Source organism: Strongylocentrotus purpuratus, unplaced genomic scaffold (assembly GCF_000002235.5).
Source record: "Strongylocentrotus purpuratus isolate Spur 01 unplaced genomic scaffold, Spur_5.0 spur5_scaffold_10, whole genome shotgun sequence".
NCBI classification, from domain to species: domain Eukaryota; kingdom Metazoa; phylum Echinodermata; class Echinoidea; order Camarodonta; family Strongylocentrotidae; genus Strongylocentrotus; species Strongylocentrotus purpuratus.
Genome location: NW_022145595.1, coordinates 4,098,062 through 4,118,144, shown reverse-complemented (window position 1 = coordinate 4,118,144; position 20,083 = coordinate 4,098,062). Strand labels below are relative to the sequence as shown.

Below are 20,083 nucleotides of genomic sequence, written 5' to 3'. Positions count from 1 at the left end.
CGTCAAAGCTTCCGCGCTGCGCGGAGGGGGGGGGGGTGAATTAAGAGAAGGATTAAGAGTCGAGAACGGTACAACGACTTGTCTTCTTTCTCTAATACTTTAATGAAACGTCATATATAGCTTCCGCGCTTTGCAGAGGAGGGAGGGGGAAACTCACCCCTCCCTACATCCCCCTGCATTACGTCACTGCTGGTCACCATTACGTACCAATATTTGGCTCGCATAATTTCAAATTTGGCCCCCCCCCCTAAGAAATCCTGGATCCGCGCCTGGGTGGACTGAGCATTTTGTAGACATTTAATTAATGATAAATGGAATATTAGCATACTAACCGTATGTTTAAATGGAATGTTACCTTGTGTATTATTGTGAGAGTTATCATAATATTCAATATTTAGATGGTCACTCGATCATTACTCACTTAGGCCTACGTCCATTTCACTCATACTTTATATGATATTTTATAAAGTTTCATTTTTACAAATTACAGCCTTGACTGTATACAAGTTGCCTTTTTATTTTGTCTTACACAGTGTCACAATGGATTGACACTCAATATTTCACGAAAGTGATGAAACAAATATCTTAAAATATACCTAAACATTGTGACAATACGTTATGATAGTTATAATGAATAACAAGACAGGTACATGTAGTAACTAATTTTAGACCTAACTGTTGTTATCAAGATACTCTATGGAATAATTTCACATAATAATGACAATAATAAAGCTTGTATAGGCTACTGCAAATATGTCTCCGAGTCTCTGTAATAGTGACATAAGATATTCCCCTTTGAGGAATCCTTGGAAACTAGTCAATGATTTTCAGTCAATTTTACTAGAAAGTATGCACCAAATCTCGCCAAATGAGTTTGAAAGTTCAATTTTATTTCAACTTCTGAGGGGGCCACATCCCTCCTCAGACACCCCCTGTCCGCGCCACTTCATTTTACTCCATTGTGCCCCCCCCACACACACACACATTGTAATAAGGTTTAAAGTCCCTGATGTGAATATATCTCTCTACATCCGATACCGAACCAAAAACACACTCGTTTATCAGACCAATAATTATCTGGTGCCAAGGGGATTCGGGGAAAAATGTCCATAAATTTGAGTGCACTAGGATACTAGGAAAATTGTCTATTTAACTGTAATTACATATTATTTGCACCCGGATCGATAAGATCCAGATTACTTAAGCTTAGATGATTAAGAATAATACATTTTAAAGCATTGTGCTTAAAATTTGAATAAATTTGAATATTCGTGAACTTGTCCATTGATACAGCTCTCGACAATAATCTCGCTACGGTTACACCGGAACTAAATCGTAGCTGAAAGAGCTTGGTTAACGTTGATGCTCGCTTTGTGTAAAACAATAAAACGTGTCTAAAGCGATGGGTGCAAAAATTGATTGAATCTTCAACGCGTGCACGTGGTATCCTAAGTGATTAATGCTGGACAGATGTTCTGACAACAGCATTATAAAAATAGCAGCAAGCATGGTAAAAATACCCACACAACAGACACAAAAATAATCGATCGGAGCAATTATAGAGACTTTTTTTTTAGAGCTAATAGCAGGACATGGGTGTTATACCACCATGAATCACACCAAGGAATTTGATCGCACCAACGAGGGTAACATCAAAGCAATAATAGTAAAGGATACACTATCAAGAATGGGCAAGATTTCGTTGTTTATTGAGAAGTTTAGACTCAGTGTGGTTTGGCGATTTGACTGGGGTATAAAAATGATTGTGTTCTCCTGGCCCTTTTTTGTTGCGTCTTTGTTTGTTTGGTTTTGTTTGTGTTTGTTTCTTCTGAGTTTGTCTGCGTTGTAACTTCTCTACCACGTAGCATGCTCCAAGATATATATCACAACGTCGAACCACCGCCTCTATGCTATTATCTCAAATAAGCCGAAGCCTCCCTCCAAAAAATTAACGATAGAAAGAAAAAGAAAGATGGTAGCTCCTCAGAGACCAACGACTTTAGGACAAGAAGCAGTAGATAATTCATGGCCGGGCAGTCTTTGTTGTCAGGCGCGGATCCAGCCGGCGGCAGAGGAGGGGGCCCAATTCGTGAGAAATATTTAGCGGCACTATTTGTTTAATATTTTGTTTTGCCCTCGACATTTGTTTAATCGCACCCCCCCCCCCCCTCCCCTTGAGCACCAGGGGAGGGGGCCCGTCTCCAAAAAAGGGTAAAATTAACGTGTTTTTACCTGGGTTTTTTCTGGATCCGCCACTGTGGTTGTACAAGGCACCCAATACCTAGGATCAATAGACCGCTGACAAAATAAATAGATAAATAAAGAAAGAAATAACGGAATAGAGCTCTATGCCCAATCACGCTTGTCTTTGTTGACCATTGAATGCTCCTTCTTAGGAATGCATACCAGCTATGTGTAATCAAGCCCATTGTAGAATGTATTCTATTTAATTTAGTTACGATGGGATGCTTCAATGGACTTGAATGTGAACGACGTTTTGTATTCACTCCTGCAATTTGTATGGCCCTTTTGATATGATGCCTGGCTATTATCCTTTGCACATACTGAGGAAAGATCGGATCAGACTCTAGAGAAAGAGAATGAGACAAGGAAACGAAAATTTAGAAGGTAAAATCGTTTTAAACAGGCGAAAGGAGACACTTGAATGCAACAAAAAAGTAGGACATTATCTTTGTGGCTAACGCTGACGACAAGCGTAGCTGCCAGACGACTGTTGTAAATCCCTTAAATTTGTTTTCGACCACACCACCATCACTGCCTCCCCCGAAGCTACACGATAGACGACAAGTCATCTAGAACACACCACAGCCTTTGCATCAATAAAATGAAAACCCCGCCCCACCCCCTTCACGCCCACATTCTCCTTACACACACAGAGAGAGAGAGAGAGAGAGAGAGAGAGGAAGAGAGGGTTGAGATGAGAGAGCGAGTTGAGATGAGAGAGAGAGAGGGAGAGAGAGTTAAGATGAGAGAGAGAGAGAGAGAGAGAGAGTTGAGATAACAGAGAGAGAGAGAGGGTTGAGATGAGAGAGAGATTTAAGATGAGAGAGAGAGAGTTGAAATGAGAGAGAGAGAGAGAGAGAGAGAGTTAAGATGAGAGAGAGAGGGAGAGAGAGAGAGTTGAGATGACAGAGAGAGATAGTTGAGATGAGAGAGAGATTTAAGATGAGAGAGAGAGAGTTGAGATAAGAGAGAGAAAGGGAGAGAGGGAGAGAGGGTTATAGAGAGAGAGAGAGAGAGAGAGAGATGAGAAAGAGAGAGAGAGAGAGAGAGTTAAGATGAGAGAGAGAGAAAAAAAAATGGAGAGAGAGAGAGAGAAAGAAAGAGAGAGAGAGAGAAGGAAGAGGGGAAAGAAAGGAGGGAGGGAGAGTTGGTTAAGTCTACGCCACCATCTCGGGTCAGTCAATAAACCCCTTTTCAGCAATTTGATAGCGATGAATATTGGAGCACTTGCACTTCATCAATAGAAATGCAGACATTCAAATTAAAAAGAAATGATCCACGGAGTCGAATAATTTAGGTTCATTTGATATTTGCATTGAATATCGTTTCCCTCGAGTCGCCGAGGAAATGATAATATGATGAGTTCGTTTTGATAATAATATATTCGTGTATTATAATGCTTGGATGATTGACTGAACACGTTTAATCATCGTAATAGTGTTGTAGCCTTTCATCAAAATTGGGTTATAAACCGCTGCCCTGGTTGTCAATAGTCTAATTAAAGCATTGTCCAGACCAACGGTGGCATATCCAGAATTTGATACAAGTGGCTAGAGGGAAGTGGGGGGGGGGGGGGTATTCCCCTCCAGAAGAAAAGACGGAGAGTCCCATGACGGCGTGAATACTGCCAGGAATATTCAATTTCTGTTTTCTGTGCCTTCATTTTTTAGGGGGTGTTTGTGGGAGCGTAGCCCTAGGCTCCGCTTAGATACATCACGGAGTAGGCCTACTAGAAAAAAAAATAATGATTGGCTTTAATGATGTACAAATTATTGTAAACACATAATATCATCGCGGATACTTTCGAAAAACCAACGCGAGTGCAAATTTACTTAAATTCATTTAAATTTCACTTTCACTTTTCAATTTCCTTACCTTTATGCACATATACTCTAGTTCTCCAAAATACATATTTGTGTAAGGGTGTTGACGCATTTCGGCGTATCATGTATTCATAATTTACATTTCCGTTGTAATTTCATTTTTTTTTTCTTCTTCAATTTTAGTAATTTTTTAGGTTATAAATCTTTTACAACTCTTAAAATAAATACTCTTTAAAATTGAAATATGTATAATCAGGTTTGCTATTCATAGCAAAAGGTCTGACTTATAAAAGAATAGGGATAAACATGAAGGAGAACTTATTTTAGAAAAAAAAGGGACTTGTACTATTTTCTATATTCTAGTTGACAATATTATACTAATAAATGTTACCGACCCAAAACGGAGAAGTTGTTCAATCATTTCAATTTGAGATAATTCTAAGTTTTTTCGTGAAACGCCCACAAGCCCTCTATCGGCAGAAACATTACAAGCTAGATCATCTACGCGAAAAATGGCTGCCAAGTTGGAACTTCAAAGAGTACAAATTTTGTGCTCTTGCAATGCTCGTTCTCCAATCACGCAACTTTATTTCTGCAAACACTGCTTAAAAATAAGATGTGGAAAATGTGTCTCCCACGAGGTGAGTATCTTAAACTTACTCGGGTAGGGAGGGATTCATATTAATTGACCAGATGGAAACACCCTCTTTTACACCAGCGGCTAATTTGCATATATAATTGTATTCACCCAGTTGCGTGTGGTCCCACACGTAAAGAAAAAATGTTGGATTTTTTTTCAATCTTGAATAGTTTTCATTTCTGCAATGTTCTTGCATTTCCCGTTTTATTTAACCCATTCATCAGAATATATAAGTCCACGATGCTGAGAGATTTTACAAATCTATTACGACATTTATTAATTTATTATTCAAGTTAATTTCCAGATATAAAATTGCCACTCGTCATTTTAATACAAAATTCATATTTTTAAATTATGTTTTTTCCATTCATGTCATTTGTCTTCATTGACAATGTTGTTCGAAGCACACCAGTTAAACTTGTGATTGAAGTAGGAGCCCAGAATGCATTAAAAAAAAATATTAAAAAATGGGGGAATATAGACTAATGCTGAAACTTTGATAGATCTAGGGTAACGTGCGCGCCCGGTATTCGGTCAATTTCCGATTCTTCTTGGCCAAATTTCAAGTTGTTTGCCTCAGTGCATTTGAAACACTCCCCCGTCAGCTAGCACTGTGACCAAAAAATCAATACAAATCAGCTCTTTGCCAGCATTGACAATACATTTCCGATTTAAATTTTTTAACAATTTATTTATAAACGTTGGCGGGTTGAATTCAATTCATTTTGCTGCTATTTAGGAGTCATCAGTTGTCATTTAATTGGTGTCTGAGAGTTTTGAGAATCAATAGAGCGTTTCTTAATATTTTTTCCTGCACACAAATCTAGTAATGCTCAAACTGTACAGTGTATATCTTTTTTGACATGTATTGTAGCTTTACCCATTTTTATCCCATTGTCATAATATAATCCATAATGGCTCTCGCATGTTTTGGCCCTTAAGACTAAAATGTTTAAATTCAAGAGGCGTTAAAAGGCAATCAACAAATATTTTCAACAACAACAACACCACATTCCAAAATGATACTGAATCAAGTAATCAGTATTATGACAGGATTTGTTTTTATCTAGGAATCACAACCAGGATATCTGTGAATTGTATCAGCAAAATAGATTTTAAAGATATCTGTAGTTGTAAAAATCAAAATATACAAAATGATGTGAAAAAGTTTATATATAAATTTGATCTGTCAATGAAAGTTTATATTTCACAATAAAGCAAAAATATTTAGATGTACAGCAGGTCTACATGGCCTATATTTTGATAGCCAGTTTAACTTTCTTATTCTTTGCAAACAACAAATTTGAATGAAATATTAATAGAAATTTCATGCAAAGTAAAAATGGATAGGGCACATCCATTTTGCAATGATAAATGATGCAATGTTCTTAAAGCTTATCTGTACTAGAGGGATTCGACCCCCTGCAAGGTCACTGGAAAATTGGTTATCTCATTCTCATCAACTCAGCTCTAAATTAACATAAGAAAAACAGAATCATGGGGGACCAAAGGTCACTGATTAGTCATTGTTTTCTATATAGAGGGAGCAAGTAGCTACAAGTAGGACAGTGTGGCTTTAAGAGAAAGCATTGTATGTTTGGACCCAGATAAACTTTAACACAGAGTTCATGCCTTTCTATCTCTGAACAGACAAGAAAGTCCTTACCTGTTCAGTGTTCATATTACAACCTCTGCACTTTCGCTCTTGACATTTACCCAGGTGGATTCTCACTACTGCCCAAACTGCCTGGAGAACATGCCGTCGGCCGAGGCCAAGTCCAAGAAGAACCGCTGCGGGAACTGTTTAGACTGCCCTAGCTGCCAGCACACCCTGTCCCACCGGGCCACCAGCGTGGCTGTCCCAGACCCCAGGGACCCTACTAAGACCACCACCAAGAAGGCTTATTACTTGGCTTGTGGACTGTGCAGGTGGAGCTCTAGGGATGCTGGAATGCCTGATAAAGACTCAGGTGAGGTTCTAAACTTCTGATTAAGGCCAAATTTAAACAAAAACATGTTTAGCGTCCTGCTTTTTTGAAAAATAGGAAGGAGGAGGCCCTTTTTTTTTTCTCAAGATAGCCGCCGACGTTTTTTTGTTTCATTTTTTTAATCAAAAATAGACTATCCATTTTCAGTGTTTTTCATGTTTTTTTTCTTTAAAAAAAAAATTTCAATAAAAAAAAAATGTTAAAAAAAAATTGAAGGCTGCCCCCAAAAAGGAAGCGGGCGGGGACGCTAAACATTTACATTTTTTGTAATGGCCTAAAGTGCTTTAACCCATTTATAACAATCACCCATGTTCATTTCCGAGTACCTTCTTCCAGATAATAGTGTACGATAGTCCTACTTTAGTGATTTGGCTCAATAACTTGAGAAACCTACAAAAAGCTACCATATGCACGAACAGAAAGGGCAAAATATCTGCACTCTATGCTTTGTGGCTATTGTTGCATTGCTACATAGCGTTTGATGCCAGGAGATACAAGCATGGAAATTAAACAAAACATGGCAATATCTTGAAAATTTAAAATCGCTTTAATAAATTTTTCAATACAATAGCTTTTTCTCCATAGTTTTGTTTACATTAGGAGAGTATAATAATCACCCTAACAATTCTTTTTTGTTCTTTTCATCTATAGCAAGTGGACCCTGGTTGGAGCCTGAGAATGCTGGTGCAAGAAGGGTATGTTGGTTCTTCTATTTTATGAATTAAATAACTTTACTTGTCAAAATAGTGTAATTTTATCAAAGCTACAGCAAGTTGTGATGAACCTTAGTTTGGTGAGTGTGAGTTAGAAAGCATCTTATGTTTACACAGTACATGTACATGTAGAACTGTCATGTCATGTATAATTCATCAATCATTTTTGTCTTGCCTGCGTAGCAAAAAGCGAGACATAGGCGCCGCTTTTCCGGTGGCGGCGGCGGCGGCGGTGACGGCATCAACATCAAAAACTTAACCTAAGGTTAAGTTTTTGAATTTTTGATATAATTTTAAAAGAAAAAGTCCTTAGTCAATGAAACATGGACTATAGGGTAATCGAGTATCCCCAATCATGTGAGTAGAATTCAGGTCACTAAGTTAAGGTCAAAGGTCATTTTAGGTCAACAAACTTAGATTTTTTTGTGGCATCAACATCAAGATTTTGAATTTTTAGCATATTTTCAAAAGTGTTTGTTCAAATTCCATGAAACTTGTACACAAGGGTTATCAAGTATCACAAATCATATGACACAAATTGCAGGTCACAAGGTCAAAGGTCATTTTAGGTCAGTAGACTTAAATTATGTTTTCACAACTTGAGAACTAATGAATCAATTTTTGTTATTTGTTCATGATTCTAAGTCCATATTCACTTCAAAATGCTGATTATATTCAGAGTATTTCATTTTTCGGGGCCTGCTAATGGGCCACCCTGCCTAAAAATATGTTCCAACCTCAATTTTTCATCATATCGAATTGCGTAATGCAGGCGAGACCGCCGAGAGCGTTTCCCTTGTTTCTTTATAATTCTCGGCTCTCCCATTGCAAACAATAGACACATATATGTACTTTGTGGTGCAAGGTTAAACAAAATAACCTTGGACCTGTACCCCAGTCACACCGGGGAGACTAACACCATGTATACAGACTGCAGACTTACCAAACTATTCTATTTGTAGTAAAAACCTGCTTTAGCGACCACCTGTATAGAAAGACCACCTGGCTATAAAGACCACATTTTTTGTTTCCCTTAAATATGGTTTCTCATTGAAACCTGTATTGAAGAAACCTGTACATGAAGACCACCTGCCTATAAAGACCACATTTTTTGTTTCCCTTGAGCGGTCTTTATATACACTTTTCACTGTATTACCCCTGTGGCAAAAAATCAATCGGTCCTCAGTTGGTTTGACATATGTATAGAATGGCATAAGTATGAGTGCTCATAGACATGTTACAAAAGTCTTAACTTCCTGGGGGGTGTTTCACAAAGATCCTAAGTTGCACTTAACAAATATGGAAAGCTGTTTTGAAAATATCTTGTAAAAGTTGTTTTATAAGGCATAAAATGTTGATTCATATTTTCTATTGGCAAGGAGATTTCATGTTCTTGATGTGGAATTTATGAAAAGTCTAAAATACTTCAAATTTTGCTTTTTAATATAATTTATTTTAAGGCTACGAATGGCTCTCCATAATGTTTAAGTCCAACTTAGAGTTAAATTTGACTTAGGATGTGGTCATTCTTCACAGATCACAGATTTGTCAGACTACTACCACCAGCTTGCCAAGCAGGAGAAGATGGAGAGGGAGCACAAGAAGTTCACCAGGAGACGAGCGTACTTCAGGCTCCAGGAGAAATACCTGTCCCCTGGAGCCCCAGGGAGAAGAAGGAGCAGTGCTCTTCTCTCTTCCTTCACTGGATTGGCGTAAGTAGTTAGGAATTATTATTATTGTGGTGTTTTTATCAGTCTACGAGAAAGAGCTTTTCCATGTCTGGATATGCATCTATCTATGTCGATGCTTACTTCTGTATTTTATTTATTTATTTTTAATTTTTTAATTTATTTGTTTTAATCATTGCTATGCTTTTTCTTTATTATATGCTCTGTTTTCCCTTCCTCATTTCTTCCTCCATTTCCAGTGTTTGTGTGTTTTGGGGATTTTCCTTTCAAATTGTCTCACTGTATTGATAAAATGAGAAGGGGTGAACAAGAAAGTGAGATATGATGATCTACTTTTCAGCTATAAAGGGTCACTTTCATGCAATATCAATTTGTAACTCTTCTCTATAGAAGGTAGCAGTTTTCAGAATACAGTCCCTGATCTATTACATCAGCTGTAAAGATTTCCTCCCGAAAAAGGATATTCTTTGACGAGAATGAAATGGAGAACATAATTGTCTTAAGGCCTGCATTGATGTGGACAAATTACCTGTTCATATTTTTTCTTGATATTGCGTTTTTTATATTTTGTGTGGTATTATTTCTCTTCATTAGGCTAAAAGACGAGCAAGCAACCATCATCCCTGTCGAGCCAGCAGTAGCTTCCGAAGAAGTGGATGCCCTGCCAAACAAGATACTGACACAGCCAGTCGTGCTGGAGAAAAGTATGTGTAGCATCAGATCATTGTCTTTTTGCAATGGGTTATGTATAATAATAATAATAATAGCTAGTTCTTATAGCTAGTTCAGACTGTGATCCACAGTCTGGTTGAATATCCACTCGTCCACGACACCTCTATGGCATATGGCTGACCCTTTGTGATCATGTTGATTATGGTTCCCCAGATTGTTCTGTCTTTAGCATAACAGAAAAGACCTGTAAACTGTATTATGCTGTTGTTCCATCGTTGCATGTACATGTATCTTAACCCCATTCAACCAAGAGACAGCAACTCTCACCAAAGAATGGAGAATTTCTATTATGATTTTGGCCTAGAAATAGCTTTTATTTTGTTTCCGAAAGAGAGACAGATCTATATGTTGTCAAAGTTGTTCTGTGGAAATTATTTAAAGTGAAAGGCTAACAATAAAGCAACAAATTCATGCCTAAACCTATATTCGAGGATGAAGGAAAAATTAGATCTTTAAAAAAATTGGCTCATATTATTTATTTATAATGATACAGTGTATGTGAGTTGGTCTAGCGGCAGTTTAACTTGGTCAGCTCTCTGTTTTTGCCTACAAATTAGCTCAGGCGACCCAGGTTTGAAACCGAGTCATGTCTTTTGGATGGTGACGTTAAAGGTCGGTCCCCAGACGTAAATAATCATATCTGATTGATACACGTCTGTAAAAAACTAATTCCATACATAGTCTTTAAAATAGTTGCACAGAAGATGTTGACTTAAATATCATAGCATTTTTTTTGCTTCAACATTTCAAAAGAAACAACTGCATGTACATCACTTCATTTTTTTTTCTTTAATGAATTTCCTCTTTTCTTTTTGTCTAGTTTGTACAATCAGACAGCGCTTACAGCACCCAGATCATCACTGTGTCTCAGTAGAACAGATGTACCCTAGGCACAAGCATCTGCTCATCAAACGCTCTCAGAGATGCAGGGTAAGTTTGTCCAAACATTTGCACACTCCCGCAGAAAGGACTTCAAGTTTTTTGTCACCTGGATTATAAGTTAACAACTGGATTATTCATACCCCTTGTAAATTTGATGTTTTTTTTGTCTTCTCCTTAAATCAGGAATGAAAGGTGGACTGGTTGAATAAATACCTTTAGATGTAAGATTTGATATGTCACATCTTTAAGAAAAATAAATAGGAACAAATTAATTTTTCATATACCGTACTTAAAAAATTACAAAACTTTGTAAGGGTATGAATAATTAATTGTTAACTGTATAAACACAAGACTTCTGTTTTGATGGAGGGGGGGGGGGGGCTTGGGTTTGCTGCAACCTTCAACCTAAAGAGGAAAAAAAAAACAGTATCATTTTGATAATTTTGTCTACCTATCATTTGGTCTAATTCCCAGTAGATGAAATGGGCATAGGAGAAACTGGTTATTAGACTAAATGAGCAATAGACCAAATGGTAGTAGACTAATTAAAGATTTTACTGTAAGGAAACTAGACCAAATGATTATTATTAGCCTAAATGGTCATCAGATGAAATGATTATTAGACCATGTGAATAGTAGACGGGCTGGGTGTAGACCAAACGCAATTCACCATCTAGTTGAAGATTCCGTGATGGCAGGCTATGGTGTTGATTACCTTCTTCCATTTTATTTTTTTTACCCATTCAGGAATGTGAGCATAACCTGAGCAAGCCGGAGTTTAATCCATCCTCTATCAAGTTTAAGATCCAGCTTGTTGCAATGTAAGAATCAATCTAGTTGTATTTTGTATAATTGTTGTTGACAATTTTGTTTCAACTGTAAAGAGATATCAGCAGGACATTGACTTAGCGTAAGGGGGTGAAAGAAGGAGAAAATAATGGAAGATTAAAAGTATACAATAAAAACAGCAGAGAGTGGAAATAAAAGAAGATACTGGTTATTAAAATGTCCCAATCTTATCAAGAAGTTAATTGAATAGACAAGGATAAGTACATTTATCATTCTGTGGATATATTATCCCTTCCTTATATAGTATCTCTGTGTGCAGATTCCTACAATGTCGAATTGTATTAATTTCAATCTTTTGACAGCAATCTTACCTTAATTCCAACACCCATCAAACATTGAAATTCTTTATTATCATTATTCTTTTTATTGTAGCCAACACATCCCCGATGTGCGTATCTTCTTGGTACCCAACCTCCACTACGGCAAGGAGAGCATCGTGACCCTGATAATTAGCAACCCTAATGAGAAGAGAATGTCTATCAGGTTTGACGGATCGAACCCAAAGGAGTGCGAAGACACTCATGCTACTGCACAGGTTGGTAGACAATGATCCTCTAAACTATCTCTGTCCGTTCTTCTATATGTCTGTCTGTCTGTCTCGGAGAGGACCATTATGGTTAGCAACCCTCATGAGAAGAGAATGGCTATCAGGTTTGAAGGATCGATCCTAAAGGAGTGCGAAGACACACAGGCTACTGCACAGGTTGGTAGACAATGATCCTCTAAACTATCTCTGTCCGTTCTTCTATATGTCTGTCTGTCTGTCTCGGAGAGGACCATTATGGTTAGCAACCCTCATGAGAAGAGAATGGCTATCAGGTTTGAAGGATCGATCCTAAAGGAGTGCGAAGACACACAGGCTACTGCACAGGTTGGTAGACAATGATCCTCTAAACTCTCTCTGTCCATCTGTCTGTCTGTCTGTCTCGGAGAGGACCATTATGGTTAGCAACCCTCATGAGAAGAGAATGGCTATCAGGTTTGAAGGATCGATCCCAAAGGAGAGTGAAGACACACAGGCTACTGCACAGGTTGGTAGATAATGTTCCTCTAAACTCTCTCTGTCCATCTGTCTGTCTGTCTGTCTCGGAGAGGACCATTATGGTTAGCAACCCTCATGAGAAGAGAATGGCTATCAGGTTTGAAGGATCGATCCCAAAGGAGAGCGAAGACACACAGGCTACTGCACAGGTTGGTAGATAATGGTCCTCTAAACTCTCTCTGTCCGTCTGTCTATATGTCTGTCCATCTGCCTGTCTGTTTGTTTGTTTGTCTGTCTCAGAGAGGATCATAATGGTTAGCAAATCCCATGAAAAGAGAATGGCTATAAGGTTTGAAAGATCCAACCCAAAGAAGTATGAAGACACGTCCGCTACTGCTAATGTTTGTTGATAATGGTCCTCACAATTCTGTTGTCTGTTTAATAGCAAAAGCTGATTTCCATAAGGCTCCACTGTCCTTTAGCTCTCAGCTTTTCCTGTAACTTTTTGTTCCTCAACTCATTTGGTTATTTCATTGATTGTTGAATTCTTCCTTTCTTTATCTATCCATCCATCTATCTCTCTCTCTCTATTTATTTGTGGCATTAAAAAATATTGGTACTGTCAACATTCTCATTATTTTTTTTTTGTGTTTCTTAGTAACATGAGCTGTACCTTTTTTTCTTATTACACAAAATTCTCCATTCTAAATGTCTGATAATTTTTCTCAGGTGATCCCTCCTGAAGATGAGCTGATGCTTGGGCCTAAGGACCCGACTGCTGAATTTGATGACAGTACGGCTGACATCCAGTATGATGCTTACAACGACAACACTGAGTAAGCGTGCTCCTCTTTAAAGCTTTTCAGTGTCGTAGGGGATTTTAATTTCCCAAATTTCAAAAGTGTATCAAATAATTTTTTGACTAATGGGTCGTCTTGTTGAATTCAAAAATGGCTTCTGTATAATAAAGTTAGATAATATGGAACCTTGGTTTTATCAAGATGAAAATAGGAACAATGTATGTAGCAACAACTTTGTCTCCTAAAATCTTGTTGGCACCAGATGATGTAAAGTTGGTCTTCTAGAAATGTTTTTTTTTAAATTGTACTTCAAGAAAAAAAGCTGGTTGAACTTGTTTATGGTGCAGTAAAAAGGATATGTGTCACCAGTAAATGTTAACTATCTAAAAATAAGAATTTAATTTTTTTTTAAAGCTTGCGAAAAGCAGCTGAACTCATATTTACAGTAATTTTGTCTGAAATCTAGATTTTGTAACCAATAAAGAAGATAGTCTATTGATGTCCTTGTACTCTGTTTCTGACTAAGTTGAAAGTGCATTATTTTATTTTTGAATTAATTAAGCCCGATCTTTTTTGCTCCCTAGATATGTGCAATTCCGTAAAGCTCACAAGCTTGGTGTGCTTTTCAAGGTCATTCCACAAAGAGCAACTGACAATGTTGTGGTAAGTTTGATTCCTTTGGTAGCTTATCGAAATGCAGTGGCACAAAAAGATGCATCCTGAACGCATGATTGTTGAAGATCATAATTTCTTTATGTAGAGTTAGATCCACAACATAAGGTTATGGAGCTGGTAGATATATTTTCTGTCTCGATTAGATGTAATATTTCCTAGATTTCCATTGATATATTTAAGTAAAAACATTTAATTAACAAACATCACTAACACCTTATGCATTCTGGACTCGTCTTTTCGTCCCACTTCATTTTGCTAAGCTTCCTTATTAATATTCATAAATTCCATTGCAAAAATAGGCTTCCTATTTTCAAGTGTATACTTTTTGTTGTCCTCCTTTTCTTGTACAAATGTAATTGTTTACGAATGTACAATCTGATGTTCAAGAATAAAATGATTTTGAATTGAATTGAATTGAAATACCTATGCATAGAAGAAATGGTTTCTATCCATCAGCAGTAACGGATGCGTTAGGTCAAACGATCATTCATCACAAACACGCCCATTTAGTCTTTAGAATGTTGTTTACAGTTATGCATTATCACAAAATTTTGCTAAAATATTTCCTTCAAAGTTTAATGTGTGCATATTATTTGCCATTGATGTTTTGCAATGATTTCAATTTTTTTAAAGAATTCAAACTGAATATAATTCACTTTGATGCATCATGGTGAAATATATGCAAGAGATTTCATTGTGCTTTAATATCATTTTGAATAATACAGCAAAGACATCATTGGTGACCCTGAAACTTTCATTTTGTTTTCATTTTGTTGTTTTTTGTTTTTTTAGGTTGTTTTCACGCTGAAGTACAAGTACAAAAATACTGCCCCAGCCCTCAATAGTTCACAAGATGAGACAAGCTCTCCTGCAGCTGTATGGCTAGAGCATGAGGTCACTGTCGACATTGGTCCTCTGGTCAGCGAATAGGAGAGAAGCTCTCCCACAGCTGTATGGCTAGAGCATGAGGTCACTGTCGACATCGGTCCCCTGGTCAGCGAATAGGAGAATGAGAGCTGAGTAATAGTTCAACCTTTAGCGTTTGATGGTCCAACATGCTAAGACAACATGTATTCTGGGTTTCATTATATCAAAGCTGTAGAGATGGGATTATGATTTAGTTTTAGGTTGGGTTTATCGGTTAAGACAAGGTCTAACAGCGTTAGGTCCAGATTCAAGAGTACAAAATACACCCCCACTAAACATGAGTCACAAGTGCATATGCCATAGAACTTCTCAGCTCTGCTGATGGTGTTTGTTCTCTTGGAGGTACATGTAGAACACAATTTCAAGGGCAATCTTGGTCTCCTGGGCTCGTATTCAATTCAATACTTAAGTACAAAATTTAAGCTTTTTACTTAGTATTTGGCTTAGATAAAATACTGAGCCAATTATGGTATTCAATTCACACTTTTGGCTAAGTATTTTACTCTTAATCTAAGCCAACTCCATACCAGACTTAAGCCAATTATTTGGAGGCCTTGATTGGCAGGCATATGATTTTCTTACGCAGTATTATAACCTGCGTACAATTATATCAGCGCACATTTATTGCAATGCATCAATTGCGCATTACTTTTGATTGACCGTGTGACGTCACAATGCTTATCAGTAAGTATTTTACTTCGATTTTGTCTTACTTAGTAAGTATAAGTCTAAAAATTGGTAATAAGAGCTTCCATTTCATTTTTTGAGAGGGGGGCGTTACCAAAACTGGTCTTTACCTTTAAATATCAGATACCATGTAGCCATATATAGAGTCAATGTGCAATGCTAGCTGGTTATTAAGTTTAAAGTTCACTAGACCAACTTGGAAGAGCGAAGAGGTGTCTTGAGAACATAACCTGTCATTATAAGCCGTTAAAGTCTTTACTTGTATATTCATGCACCATAGGTATTTGTAATTTCCCATAAAAATATTAAATACACAAATCCTATCTACCTAGTTGACCTTTGACTATATATAACAATGGCACTCAACCCATATGCTTTTAATGTGCAGACTTTACAGTACCTCGTAGTGCTTTGATGCTAGTGCTGTATTAGAATATAATGTTATCCCATTATAATAAAATGAGATGAAAGCTAGCTTGCTTTAATTATTCCATCTCAATGTATCTGAAAAAGGAGTTTTCCAAAGGATGTGTGGCAGTTGAAGATGACTACATTTACTGGATCACTCCTGCACAAACCCTTGTGAGACTTTGTACACCCATTTACTAGTGTAAACACATTATCAAAATCAATGTACCGATAAACAGGATTTTAATTTAGTTATCCTTTTTAGGTTTGTAAAATAAACTAAGACATATCACATCTTGCCATTTGTAAGTAAATACATGTATACGTGAGAAAATGTGACATTAAAAGTGTACATAATATGACCATCTACATATTTATATTTTCTGTGCTTGCAGTTAATGTGCTATAAAACATGTAAGAATCTTGTTGGAGGAAGAAATACCAAGTAATCATGGGATGTATATATTAAAAAATTTGTAAGAATGATACTTTTTTTCCCTTATAGTTTAGATATCATTCAAGTTTGTCAAAACCATGATTATTGTGAGAGCATGTTCATAATTTACAAATGATTAATTTACATTAAACATGATTTTTGTGTGTTGATTTTCATGCATTGCACTCATGTAGAACAGCTCAAGTGCTCCATTATGTATGTGATTAAAGCAACAGAAGTAGATTTTGTTTTGGTTCATTGTAAACGATTACGAAACTGATAAAGTTTTGTCATTTGATTTATTACGCAAAAGGAATCGTGTTCATCTACCCTACTATCATTCCATATCTGAAGTTTATGAAATTAATGTATTATTGCATGTGAAAATAGCTGTCCTATGTGCAAAATAAAATTATCAAAGTAAAGCGGTAAATGTCAATGGATCCTGTATGAGAAGTTGTTATTTTAGTATTCAGATCATCAAACTGTAACATTTGATAGGATAATGGGTTTGAGGAGGAGGAGGAGGATGATTGATGGAGTTGTTGATGATAGTGATGACAATGATGTGATGATGATTGTGATGTGATGTAATGGTGATGATGGTAGTCTGATGATGATGATAGTGATGATGGTGATGGTGATTATGATGTGATGATGGTTGTGGTTATAATGATGATGATGATAGAGATGATGGTGGTGATGGTGATGATGTGGATGCTGATAGTGATGATGATGATGATGGTGTTGATGATGGTGATGTGATGTACTGATAATAATGGTGATGTAATGATTATGATGTGATGATAGTGATGATGATGATAGTGATGATGGTGGTGATGGTGATGTGAATGCTGATAGTGGTGATGATGATGTGGATGCTGATAGTGATGATGATGGTGATGGGGGTGGTGATGGTGATTATGATGTGATGATGGTTGTGATGGTGATGATGATGGTAATGTGATGTAATGATTATGATGTGATGATAGTGATGATGATGATAGTGATGATGGTGGTGATGGTGATGTGAATGCTGATAGTGGTGATGATGATGTGGATGCTGATAGTGATGATGATGGTGATGGGGGTGGTGATGGTGATTATGATGTGATGATGGTTGTGATGGTGATGATGATGGTAATGTGATGTAATGATTATGATGTGATGATAGTGATTAGTGATGATGATGATAGTGATGATGGTGGTGATGGTGATGTGAATGCTGATAGTGATGATGATGATGTGGATGCTGATAGTGATGATGATGGTGATGTAATGATGGTGATGGTGATGATGATGGAAGTAGTCTGATGATGATAGTGAAGATGGTGGTGATAGTGATGGTGATGTTGATTATGATGGTGATTATGATGGAGCTGGTGATGACTGTTATGCTGCTGCTGCTGAATGATGATGATGACAATAATCCTAGTTATGATAGTTGAACACAGTCCCTGAATCAGTATTGGCTAATAAAGGCATGGGCATATTTGTATGAAGCGATGGGAAGGGGGGGGGGGCGAGCACCCGAAAATCGACATTATTGAAATAACCATCAATTTCGTTTAGGTGATCTATAGTGTGATTTTCATTATGAGTACATTTTCAATGATGAATTTGCAATTTCACTAAACTAGATTGCTTACAAGTTCAGCGCGACTACTGTATTAAGGACACAGGAAAAACATGAAATTAAAAATCTATTTTCCTCACAGAATAAATCTATAAAAAAGGGTTAATTTATGTAAAGCCCCACTGCACTACATATAGCTACTTGCGCCCTCTATATAGCAAACAAGGGGCAGGCAAGGCCTAATCGGTGCCTGTTAGTCCCCACGATCCTTTTTTTCTTATGTTAATTGAGAGCTGATTTGATGAGATTAACTGTTACCACCTGTCAGTGACCTTGCAGGGAGGTCTAATCCCCCTGGCCAAACTAGTGCAGACGGTCTTTAAGTGAAACATGTTTTATTTAGAATTCGACTGCTCATTAGGTGAAGTCACATGCCCCCAAACCAAACATCATTTCGACAGGTGGAAATGATTTTTAATAAATCTGGCATACTCGTCAGTATGAATGCTCAATAATTTTATTTGAATAACTAAAGTACTCGCTCGAAGCCCCGGTGGTGTCATTTCAGTTTGACTTTGTGTTTGCAAGCACGAGATAATGTTTTGGCGTAAGAAGGGATCACTTTTCCATGCATTCTCGTGGATTTTTTTTTTTTGGGGGGGGGGGGAAGGGGAGGCATTGTTTAAACGAGCAAGAATTGTTACCCAAAACGGGAAATTGTCCAGATGTTTGCATATGTGAATGTGTATATACTCTTTCCACCTTTTTTGTTGGTTTGTTTTGTACATTTTGTAATTGTGTGTTCAAGAGAATGATGAGAATATCATAGAAGTGTACTAAAACGAACGGACATATATGTAGTCCGGGAGCCAGGGGGGGGGGGTCAATCTAGCTGGAAAGGATTCGCCGTAGTCTCGAGGTACATGAATGGAGAATGCAAGACGTTTTGAGTGGTGGAAGGTGCCCGCCAGACGCCCCCAAATAGGGCAAAACATTGAGCTAGATCAGCTGGAAAGGAAACCCCATGAAACCAATGAGAAATTGTTCGGCAGAGTCCACAGATACACATATGACGACTGCCGGACGGTGGGAAGTGCCTGCCGGCGCCCCTAAAGTGCCCCAATCCCCAGAATTGAGCTAGATCAGCTGGAAAGGAAACCCTGTGGTAGTCATATGAGAAGATTCGCCATAGTCTCGAGGTACATTTATTTATTTTTATATATTTATTTCTAATCTTTTGTCAGGGTAGCCCATTCACCAATAAGTAGTGGTCTTCCATGAGGCCCTGAATAAACATGAACATATTTACATCAAAAAGCATAACGTTTATACAGAACAGTTAAAATAAAATTCCATAGTTTATAGAAAGATACAACACAGCAATAATAGACGTGACACAAACGAATACTCGTTTGTAAAATAATCACCATTAACCTAGTTCAACTGTAATGCCAATAGAAAAATATTGATTAAGTCGCAATTATGTGAATAAATCATGTTAATATTACAGAACATGCACGTCGTGTATGTGTATTTAGTGTGTTATATTGCATTGACCCTTACCTTGGAGATAGGTGTACCGCAGATCACAGAATATTTTGTTGGAGGGGTCAGGCATAATCACATAATCACGAGGTGTTTATAACAACAGTAAAATAATCGACTTTTCTCACTCTCCAAAACTTTTGACATTCTTATCAGCTAGGCCAGTAGGACCACTGACAAGATGCAGACGGGCGCTGATCGCGGGGGAGATGGGCACAGTCACCCTCTCCCCTCTCTTTCACTATGTTTTCTCACATTTCGCCCCATGGCAAGAAATCACCGCCCCTGCATTTGGTACCCCCCCCCCCCCTCACAATGCCGATTAGCTGCACATGTCACCCCTAATCAATGTTATGGGGGGGGGGGTTACGCCAATGCCTTCCAAAATGCAGGTTCAAAGTATAACATTTGTCTTGGAATCCATCTAAATGACTGGTTACAAAGTGCGCTGTCAATGGGTGTTTACCTTTTAATCGTATACAAGCCCT

At 37.5% G+C, this 20,083-nt stretch overlaps 1 protein-coding gene across 1 annotated transcript; it reads left to right on the top strand.

Moving 5' to 3' along the window:
- The first annotated feature begins 4,552 nt into the window (after window positions 1-4,552).
- LOC577225 (dynactin subunit 4) lies at window positions 4,553-16,915 on the top strand. Its single transcript, XM_777466.5, has 11 exons — window positions 4,553-4,708; window positions 6,428-6,677; window positions 7,347-7,390; window positions 8,945-9,120; window positions 9,691-9,800; window positions 10,649-10,758; window positions 11,458-11,531; window positions 11,932-12,094; window positions 13,271-13,377; window positions 13,926-14,004; window positions 14,809-16,915. The coding sequence occupies exons 1-11, from the start codon at window positions 4,580-4,582 to the stop codon at window positions 14,944-14,946; spliced, it is 1,380 nt and encodes a 459-aa protein (XP_782559.1). The 5' UTR covers window positions 4,553-4,579; the 3' UTR covers window positions 14,947-16,915.
- The last annotated feature ends 3,168 nt before the right edge of the window (window positions 16,916-20,083 follow it).

Bases quoted from the DNA above. Each gene is read 5' to 3' on its own strand.
- LOC577225 (XM_777466.5), top strand. From the start codon at position 4,580: ATGGCTGCCAAGTTGGAACTTCAAAGAGTACAAATTTTGTGCTCTTGC. The intron at 7,391-8,944 runs GTATGTTGGTTC...CATTCTTCACAG, and splicing joins AGAATGCTGGTGCAAGAAGG to ATCACAGATTTGTCAGACTA. The intron at 9,121-9,690 runs GTAAGTAGTTAG...TCTCTTCATTAG, and splicing joins TCTTCCTTCACTGGATTGGC to GCTAAAAGACGAGCAAGCAA.